This window comes from Micropterus salmoides, unplaced genomic scaffold, assembly GCF_014851395.1.
Source record: "Micropterus salmoides isolate LMB-PRFRI ecotype aquatic unplaced genomic scaffold, ASM1485139v1 Ms_hic_scaffold_1614, whole genome shotgun sequence".
Classification (NCBI taxonomy): domain Eukaryota; kingdom Metazoa; phylum Chordata; class Actinopteri; order Centrarchiformes; family Centrarchidae; genus Micropterus; species Micropterus salmoides.
In genome coordinates, this window is record NW_024040724.1 from 1 (window position 1) to 11,026 (window position 11,026).

The following is an 11,026-nucleotide window of genomic DNA, read 5'->3' on the forward strand; positions in this document are numbered from 1 at the left end:
AGAGGGAGGCTGGAAGAGAAAGACAGCGCGTTTAGAGCAGATACTGCAACAACTTGTCCTACTCTAACAGCTGATTTGTAGGCCAAACCAACTAATATTTAAAAAACCCATTCCACACCCAAAAAGCCTGGAGAAAAGCCAACAACATTGTGTTATTATGGATTTTGTCAATATGTATTACCTAGATAAATATGCACAATTTCAGAAGATATTTTTAAGATAAAACTCCTGCAGCTCAATTTGGAAAGAATTTATCACATATGCAATGACTGGAGTGGATTTAGAAAAACTAGGGCATTTGTTCAATTTTCTGGTTGATTCAACATGACATTTGGAACCTCTCAGAGTGCAGCATGAAGCGTAAGCATCCAAAATAGACATTTGTTTTGGATAAAATTTTGTTCTGGCTTTACACTCCTCATACGTGATTCTGTGGCGTTGGTGTAAATGGTCAAATAAATTAGTCATGTTGCCTTGTGTTGTACCAACAGTTGGAAGGCACAGTTTAAAAAAAAAAAGAAAAGAAAAGATATATCCTCCCCCACAGCAAAGACTTCTTTTGGATGATATGTCTTCTTTGCTCGTTTTAAAGTTACACTTAGCATGCACAACAGTGTCCGCCTTTCTAAACTGACCCGTTATTCAGTATGCAGGGAGAGAATTCATGTGAAACCAGAAACCAAAATGTAAGTAAATCAGGATAAATTATGGTCTGCAAGCTTAACTAACAAAGTTAGCTTTTTCATGACTAATACAAATCAAAGTGAATGGAAAATATGTGAAAGAGGCTGGCAAATCTGGAAACAATTGGGCCATAAAGAAAACAAACTGCAGTATTTTGCTAGGGAAGGTCAGATTGACCAGGGCTGATCTTTCTTCAGTGACACTGATAAAAAATGTCTTGATTGGTGGTCTTTAAACTCACCAGTGAGACAGCTTTTTTTAATAAAAAAAAAAAACACAAACAACATCACAGCTGGATCTCCACCACGCTGATTTTTAAAGGCAGTCAGGGCTTTATGTGTGGCTCCACACAAACTTAAGACGGTGCTCCCGATTGCCTCAGATGAAGGCAGAATCCTAGTCGGTGGCCTGAGATTTGCTTTGGACGTATCAAGAGTTTGAGGTTTTTCCATTTTTCTCTCTGAATTAAAATCAGATTTCAGGCAACTGTTTCTTGCTACATGACTTTTGCATTCAATATTGCGAGTGTAAAATAAATGAAACCCTGATGAGTCTGCAGATGTAACATCTGGTCTTGGCCTTACTGTCTAGTCCAGATGTTACATTAGTAGAAAAAAAAACAGCAACTAATGTTACAATGTGTCTAAATGAGATGTAAAAATGCCTGTTAGCTATGTAATTTGATCCTCTGAGACAGTCTTTCAATGAGCCATGCAGGCATGAAAGACCTAAAGTCACTGAAGATGGTAAGGATGCAAGTGACAAGTTTGGAAGGGGAAAACAAAAAGCAAACACTAGGAGAACATCAATATATTTGGTTTGTGCACGATATGAAAGATCCATTTTAAAGATCAAAGCATGCTTTAAAGAATACTGTATTTTGGATGAAGTACAAATTCACAACTACTTAATCCAGTTAAATGTGTATCTTACCAAATCAATGTCCATGGTGTCAAAGTCCATGCCTTCATTGAGGTCATCCATACGACCCTCAGACGACATCATCACATCCTCCACGATCGGCTCTTCGTCTTCCTCCATAAGCCCAGTGCCGCGACGACTACAAAAACAAACCATTATATAATTAAGGAAACACCCTTTTGATGAGATTTTCACAGGCACTTCTACATGCAGGGGTGCGTGTCTTACATAGCATGCTGCAGATTGGTCCTGAGCTTGGCATAGTTCATTGCTCTTTCCTGCTGCTGGCGTGCCTCTTCTTGCTGTCTCTGAGCCAGCATCCACGTCACCTGGGAACTAAATGCACAAGAGTATTAATTAGCTATGTCTTTAATTCACGTGTTTCACTGGAGGTACCACAAGGATGTCAGACACAACTATATAGATGGCCCACTGGCCTGGCACCTATTAGAAGTCAGTTTGGATAAATAAACTAGTCAGTCACTGTCCCAGTAGGGGCTAACACTTGGCAGGTCTTAAGTACAAGCATTTTGCTACCATTTGCCCTAAAATTAATAGCATGTGAATGGGAAATTACATTGAAGCATGTCCTAATGTGTTCTGGCTCATATTCCTGTACTCTGATCCCATTCTCAGAGAATAAGTGATCCACTGAACTGAATGATGGGCCTGGATTTGGGCCAAAATATATTTATAAAATCTTGCGGTAGCAGGCATTAGCATGCAAGGAAATAACAGATAATTAAAAGTTTTTGAAATGCTGAAGCAACACAGCGAATGAGGAGGAGAAAATATCATGGACTGTGAAATTTAAGTGTGTAAAAATATGCCATGGCACAAACTTCAATGAAAAGTTTGATGGTGTGCACCATAGGGCTGAAATATCCATCTGAATTATGCCTGCCTAAGGGAACATGTTTATATATACACACATACAGTACTGTGACAGAGTTTTAGGCAGCTGTGGAAAAGTAAGAATGTTTTCAAAAATAGACTTGTGAATAGATTGTATTTATCAATTAAGAATATGTCAAGTGAGTGAACAGAAGAAATATCTAAATCAAATCAGTATTTGGTGTGACCACTCTGCCTTCAAAACAGAATCACTTCTTCTATGTACGCTTGCACAAAGTTTTTGTAGGAACTCAGCAGGTGGTATGGTGGCATAAACATCTTGAGAACTACCCACAGTCCTTCTGCGGAGCCTGAGGTCAAGGGACCAGGGTCCCACTGTTTTCTAGTGATGGCACTGCTGGACATCTTAGGAAAGGAAAGTAAGCAAGATGTTCATCTGCTGCTGGAAGTTTCCTTGGCTGACTACTATGGTCCTCAACGTTGCCACTTTCTTTGGGCTTCTTCAAAAAGAGCTTTGACACTACATCTGGAAACCCCTGTCTGCTAATGCAATATAATGACCTTGTGTCTTGTTGCTGTGCTCAGTTTTGCCACGGTGTATGACTTTTGACAGTAAACTGTTAATCAGCAGCGTCGCCTTTTTAGCTGAGATTGGCTAAAAATATAATCTATTAACTTGTCTATTTTTCAAAGCATTCTTACTATACAGCATTTTTTCCCCACAGCTGCCTATAACTCTTAACTATATAAAAATAAAAAGCTAGAGTGAACACTAATAAATTCACACTGATCTGTTATAATCCGAAGCAACGTTTGAAGAAGTTTTGTTTTTTTAATGTTTTCTAATGAATCTCTGTGCAAAAAACAAAACAGGTTTTGCATGTTATGCCTAAGGAGGACTTAAATCTTCTACAGTGACATTTTCATTTAAACGACTACATCGTTATATCTTGGAATGCAACAGTAAGGCATGCATACTTGTAATCCATGGGTGTCTGGTGGTGCTGAGGCGTCTGTTGATGGTGCTGTGGGTGTTGGTGGGGCTGCTGCTGGTCGTGAGGGAGGGCGTAGACCCCCATGAAGCTGTCATCACGGCCCCTCTTAGGGTCTCGCATGGCAGTGGAGGTGAGGTGGGGGGACGGCAACATGACTGGGGTTTGCATGCTCTGCTGCCACACCTCGCTGCTGCTGCTCTCCTCTGAAAGGGAAGGGCCAACATGTTAGACAAACTCAGGACACAAGTGCACATGCTTGTTTTTATATTATACTTGTTTTAATGGACCAACATTTCACCCAAGGTAGCAAATTTCCTCCCAAGTTCCTTAACTATGAACAAAGCTGAGTTTCCAAACTGTGAGCAAATTTAAGATAGCAGTGTTTCCCACACATTGATTTATTTGTGGCGGTCTGCCACATAATCAACGCTGACCGCCACATATTGATATCCGTTTTTTTTTACTATTTAAAATGGGTATTTGATTAAATAGAATATAACAAATTTTAAAGCTAAGAGGATACAGAATACCGTACAGGGTGGAAATGATTTTGGCAGTACTACAAATGTCAGCCTTAGGTACGCCAACTCCTGAATTACCCCACTGAGCACTTTTCTACCTTGTAAATGGAATTCTATAGAAATTGTATCATTTTGAATTCTAAAGGACTTCCTTGGTCATGAGCAGGGCCCCGTTTCAGAATGTGAGACATTAAGGCAGCTGTCAGGTTGCACTGAAACATTTCAACTCAGAGCTCAGGGTTAGGCTCAGAGTTTGTTAAACCTGCCATACACTGTGTCATACACATAAAAATCAGTGATTTGAGACACCCTTTGTGATTGGTAAGGAGCAGATTGACTCTGGACTCTCTCCTACCATCTGCTGTTTAATCTCCTCACCAATCATCTCGGGAGCCATGATGGTGGGAACAAATTTGGGTTAATCTGGGCTCCAACTCTGCTTCTGTACAATCATTACTGGGCTGGACTAAAATGCATGTGGTTCTCATGGAGACCTAATCTCAGTGTGCTTGTGTGTTTGTTGGTGATGAGGAGTTTGAACTGATAGATGTTCATAGTCCACAACAGAAACTGCAGATTTTTAATCTTAACAACAACAAAAAAAACAAACAAACAAACAAACACCTATGCCCCTGCCTGCAATAACTGAACTGCACATAACTGAAGTTGACAGTGCCAACTTTCTCTGAAGAAGGAAAAATAAATAAATTTAAAAAAAAAAAAAAAGCTAGGAAGCTTTTAACCCCATAATTAATGATTCTGTTGACTCCTGAGTGTGCGATACCTTCTGGCAGCTTCCTCTTGGGTGCTGAAGTTCCAGCTGTAGCAGCAGGAGGTTTGATCTTCTTGGAGCGGATGGAGGAGCCTCTGCTGGAGTAGCCACTCATCACCGACATGGTATCATCATCACCACCAGCCTGCAGAGAATTCCTGTAGGAGATGAGGGGGAGCCAGCAGTCCTCTCGCTGAAGTGCCATTTGGAACGTCATGAAGCGCTCCAGGTACATGTGGCTGGAGAGAAGCAGGTCACAGACATAAGTAATTCCATCCATGCATTCAGAGGACAAACTTCACACACAACCATGTGCACATCCCAACTGGAGGGTTAAAAAAAAAAGTAAACTAAAAAAAATGTCTCACATCAACCACTCATGCATCAGAAACACCAGTTGCACCAGTTGTCACAAACACCTGTTACACTGAGACACAGAAGCCTCCTATCCATCAGCTTAGTAGAAAACACTTACACAGTCCTCTTGTCTTGTCTCATAAGCTTGGAGGAGAACTCGCTGAGGATGTCCAAGAAAGCCAGGTTTAGGGGAGGGCCTCCTTCTCCCTGGGGACTGGGATCCTTAAATGCAAACTCGATACCATCCCTGAGAGATGCACAAAGGAAGAACACCCTATTGGATCAACTGCTTTTAGTTTTATGCATGTTCACAAACTGTTTAGTGAAACTCACGATAATCTAATGAAAACTTCCTTTGATAATAAGAGATGCATTTATTTATTCCAACCAGGGACATCGGTCATGTGGTACATCTTTAACTCTTTTTAATCAAACTCACTCTGTTCCCTTGACTGCACCCAGTAGTCATGTCACATTATGCTTCAATGTAACACTGTTCTACATCACTTTAGTTTTAAACACTAGATGGAAACTAAGCAGAACTTTTAGCCTGCCTTTCATTACTTAACCACCAGTTGCACACCCAGCATATCGCATTACATAGAGACCCCTATGTTGCACAAGTGTAGGGGAAATCCAAGCTAACACAGCAAATGTGCATACATGGGCTTTCCTGGAAGCTGACAGACTATAATACAATAACCCACATGAAACAAAGCCAATGTGAAGGGATTGTGGTATACACAAATGTGGAGGATTTTCTGCTTTTATACTTTAATTAAAAAGAAACAACGTGTCATTTTATAAAATGGTCAAGATAGTTTGCCCTTGCACCAGTTTACACAAGTGGTGGGGAATACATGACGATCCAGCAAATTCCTCGTTACACATTTTGCTACATAAGAGCACCATAAAGAACAACCTGTGCAGCTCTTTGGATTCATGTGTGGGTTTCTTACATAGAGTATATGTAGCAGACTATTTTTGTTTTTATAGCACTGTTCCTGCTCTGTGTGTGAAGAGACTCCTGTTTTTTCATGTGAATACTTACAATGCAAAATCCAGAGGGAAAAAAAAACAACATGGGAAGAGGAAACACAGCTTTTAAGGAGTCATTTGTCTAACATGACAGTTTCCAGACGCAAGGCCAAAAACAGAGCAATGCAATGTAACAAGAGCAGTATGAAGGCTTACTTGTGCAGCATAGCGATGGCATCTCGGGTTTTGACTTGATCGAGACCAAAGGTTAGAGAAAAACGACGGGCCAACTCTTTGATTCCACAGAATGCAGAGGACGAGCGATCAAACCCATGACCCAGTTCAGACAGCATTTCATTGAACAACTAGCAGGAAGAGATATGTGAAACGTTATCAACACACTCTTAAAAATGGGACAAATAGGTCAGTTTTACTTAGTGACAGAATGAGTGTGCAAGAGTGTGTACACTGACCTGCTGCAGACTGAGGATGAGCGTCTTGGCACATTGGATCTTGTCGATTTGCCGAGTCTTACTCATAGTCTCCTTGATGATGTCACCATAATCATTATAATACTGAAAGAAGAAAAAGAACATTACCGGACCACGAAAAATAGTCGTCTCTACACACAAGCTGATTTACATGTATAAATGGTAAAAAGGTCGATTAAATTTAAATGATAAAAGTTACCCTCATGTACTGTTTGAAGATGTCAGCACCAGTCTTCATTTCTACCACACAGTAGATGATCAGTTTACAGTAGGCAGCCAGGAGGTTTCTCCTCTTGTGCAGAGCTTCAATCTTTACCGCCTCGTCGTCCTGTTGCCCATCTGAAATGAAACAAAAGAGCAGTTCTAGAAGCTGCACACTGGCCGATTTGAAAATCATTTTAATTGCTCTCCTTGCCTATTGGAGCAGAGCTGGAAAGTTAATAGAACTGCACGTTTGCATTTGTACCTGTGCTATTTGAGTCATCGTCCTGGTCTATGAAGACATGGTTCAGGATGAAGGAGAGCAGTTCAGACTGCAGCGAGTCCTCTGGGGAATAGACCAGAGGCTCCAGGTGTTCCCTGCCTCCGGACACCATCTGGTGGCTGAAGATGAGCAGGAGATCACACAGGATGGTGAATGCCTGTAAGAGGAAAGACAGAGAGAGAGAGAGAGAGGGAAAGAAGAGGACAAAAAGTTAAAAAGTGTGTGCATAAGTGCAATACAAAATGTTAAACACCTTATGGATATGTGACATTGTTACATCAGCTGTGAGGCCCAGATGGCTTTGGCAATAATAAGACCTATTCATCACATATGAAGGCGCAAAATAGAGGGGTAAGCAGCAAAGTTACTTGTTTATGTAATACCACCCTTTCTACAAGCAATTTGTGAGCCAACTACAGCTGCAACGAATGGCAGCCAAACCACCTCTAAAGAGTAAGATTTTTATCACTTTGCCTAATTGTTGATGATCCTCATTTTATACTTTGTCCATGTCTTGCTTCGCTTTTAAGCAAATTTTACTTCACAACTTGTTCTCGTGTCTGTCACCTGTTCTTTGACGGCTGTGTTGACGTTGGTGAGGTAGCGCTGACACATCATACAGAATGCCCGCATTTGCTTCCTCAGGGTCACCAGGTCATCCTGATAAAAAAATAAAAAAATAAAGAATTCAGACAATTCTTTTAATATCACACATAATAGGGCTTAACAATTTTTCTGCCAGATATTGCAATTATGATTCAATTTGCAATTTTTTTATTGAAGTTTTGCTAAAGTTCAATATTCACTGCCAGTCTATTTTTGACTGAAGCCATGTCAAGCAGCACAGAGCAGATGAACCAGCCAGGATGTCGGACACAGAACGGCAGAGAGAATCTGGTCAATTTTCACCCTTTACAGATTCCCGATCGTACATCAACAATAAATACATTTAAAACAGACAAAAAAAGAAACAATTTAACTACGTAGCTACTTAATCATAGTAGAAGCACAAAAATCAAGGACAACTGAACAATTAAGCAAAATCTGAACAAGTCCGCAAAATCAGAATGGCAAAACTCTTATTCTGAAATGCTCCATGTGGCTATGTAACGGACTCACAGAGAGCAGTTATCTGTAGTTGAAGCACACAAAATGACAAATTAACAACATGTCAACAATAATGTAGGGCAGCTAAGCGCTCCGCTGCTGAAACACAGTGTGAGCTGAAGCCAGACAAAACCGCGGCATAGCCTCAGCCTGTGTTGGTTCGGCTGACGCCATTAACACATCTTCCTCTAGTTTTGTTTGTTGTTGTAAAATGTGCACACCCTGTGCTCTGATTGATGAGTAGGACCGTAACAGTAGGCACATGGCGCTTGTGATTGGCGAGCAAATCTGTCACACAAGGATGACAACAGGATGAATCTGTAACTGCATGACTGTTTAAAAAGGGTCAGATGCGCTGTATAGTTAACCTACATTTTAATCGCCATATTCACGATTAGCCAATCGCGTTCTTTCAAATCGCAATTTCGATTTGCATACTATTCATCGTTCAGTCCTCGCACATACCTATCCAATTCTCTTCAATACAATAAGGATGTCCTCACCTTCCTGGAGCTGCCCTCCGATGACTTGGCTAGGTGCCACAGGATCACGTAGTGGGTACACTGCAGAGAGTGGATGACTATCTGCTCACAAGGAAAAACAATCCCAGAGGGATTGATATTTATTAGTATTCACAAATATTGACAATTTGTTGAGTCATAACCTCACTTGGTGTGCATGTATATTTAATAACCTGCTCAGGCATGTCTCCATTCTCTATGCCTGTGTTGAGTAGCTTGAAGTTGCTGGTAAAGAGGTCCCACCCCGACAAGTCATGTGCACTGAAACAGATTTGAGATGGTCAGTTTCAGACAGGTAAAATTGTTCTTCTAACTGTAGGAGACTTAAAAGTGGGACAGATATGACGGAGGTGCATAAAAGAATAGGTACTCCAGACAGAATAAATGTCATACTTGTGAAATGCTGTGATCCTTTTTAGAGTTGACAAAACCTGATAAGCATCATCTTCATCAGCCTCTTCACCCTGGCAAGAGACATTTTGCAACTGGGTTACATCTCATGGATCAAGATGTTTAGTCAACTGGTAAAGACTGAACACTATTAGTGTAGGGTTGGGTACCGTTCACTTTAAACGTCTCAAATTCAACATTTTTACATTATTTAATAAATTGTATCGTATGCAACAAACCACTCTAGCAATGAAAATAATAAAAGGGCAGCCCTGCTACTTTCTTTTTTTAAAAAACACCAACCTTGCCCCTTACTCATATGTCATTTTACAGCATTTAGTCAGCACTTTCCTCCCGGCTATTCTGTCTCAGCTTTGCCTTTTTTATTTTTCTCTCATTCTCCTGTGCATTTTTTGTTCACACTGGTCGCCCACACACTCCTGACTTAATATTGTGTTGATGTGTATGCGTAGTAGTACCAACGTAATTCGGTACTCAACCCCAATGATAAGGTGCTCTCAAACTGTTTCACATACAGTATATGATCCCTGGTAAGGTAGGTTCTATTTATTCAGAAAACAACTTTAGAACAGTTATCACAGTTTGAGGCTGTAAGTGTTATTTGCAGATGAATCAAAGTTTGAATATACAGTGACGTGTGCACCCCATCACTCCTACCTCTTGTAGAAAATCCTCCAGTAGCCTGTTGAACTTGTCCACCAGCTCATCCAGCAGCTGGGAGCGGGCAATGTCCACCCTGTTAAAGATTGTGAACTCCTCATTGCAGAGGGCATGGTAAGTCTTGGAGCAAGCCTCCAAAACTTCAGTGTCTGTGTGCTTCTCCACAATTTCCCTGATCTGACGCAGCAGGGATTCCAGGTGCTTAATGAGAAAGAGTGACATCATGTTGTGATAACTGTCAATGTGGAACATGAACCAATTAATAACTGTTTTATATTAACTGATCCAATTACTCCTCATTTGACTGGTGTTGTATGACAAGTGTTTTACCTTCTCCAGGCGTCCTGTGGTATAAATTTCCAGGTCAAAGAACTGAGGCAGCTGCAACAAGTTCGTCACCTTCTCTGCATCCACAGCATACTGTAAAACAAACAAAATTATATTTTCTGATTGATGAATACACACCAGAAGCAAACAGTCCTTCAGATGATTACTTGTTAAGAAGATAATGAATGTAACAAACCTTGGCCAGTAGAGGGGGCAATGCCACAGCAAACAGCTCTGTCATTCTGGTTCTGTCATCCAGCTGTGTCTTCTTCTCTTTAGCCGTCATCACCTGATCAAAGATGCAACAGGTTAGATGCTTGTCCTCACATCTAGTTTGCATTCATACATGCAAAAGGCATAATCATTTCAAACGTTTTTAAAGTTCTCTCTTTGACCAGGCTATTTCTGCATTGTTTCAACCTCAGCTATGTTTTTAGTTATTGCCATGTGCAAATTTTGTGGAGATTTACATCCAGTTCACAAAGTGCACGTTCCCAGTGCCAGGCTTTTATTGTGTTTTATGGATAGATTTACTAAATTAAACTGAGAAGTGGGTCTTATAACGTTATTCTTTTAGATCTGATTCTTTAAGAAGGCCCCAGTAGTGCAGCTTTCAAATATACATTTCAGGGCCAAGAAAGTGTCTCCTCAGCACTGTACCATCTACATCATAAAGTTTATTAGACTGAGACGAATCCCCATTAATGTTATCGTTTAGTTTTAATGTCAGATTTTGTAAATACAATAGCCCAAATGGAAAATAGCTACACATCAACCTTTGACTGGCAAGCAGAATATCTAAAAGTGTTTTGCAGGCTCCGTTATCTCAAACCTGACCTCACAAACTTCCAAAATGTGTCAACACAGAAACAAAATATTGCAGCACAGTCACAGAAATCAGTATGCAAGATAGTCACTCATATATTACAAACTCATACACTC

At 40.5% G+C, this 11,026-nt stretch overlaps 1 protein-coding gene across 1 annotated transcript; it reads right to left on the reverse strand.

Annotated features, from left to right (window-relative positions):
• Window positions 1–1,617: 1,617 nt before the first annotated feature.
• LOC119906459 (cohesin subunit SA-2-like) lies at window positions 1,618–10,373 on the reverse strand (the record flags this gene model as incomplete). The annotated part of the gene is given in 16 exon segments (XM_038723881.1): window positions 1,618–1,744; window positions 1,834–1,941; window positions 3,439–3,658; window positions 4,761–4,987; window positions 5,224–5,352; window positions 6,300–6,448; window positions 6,557–6,658; window positions 6,774–6,913; window positions 7,041–7,215; window positions 7,626–7,718; window positions 8,669–8,749; window positions 8,860–8,947; window positions 9,080–9,150; window positions 9,755–9,958; window positions 10,088–10,177; window positions 10,281–10,373. Coding segments are annotated over 16 exon segments (2,097 nt in total), but the record flags the coding sequence as incomplete, so codon positions are not given.
• Window positions 10,374–11,026: the final 653 nt, after the last annotated feature.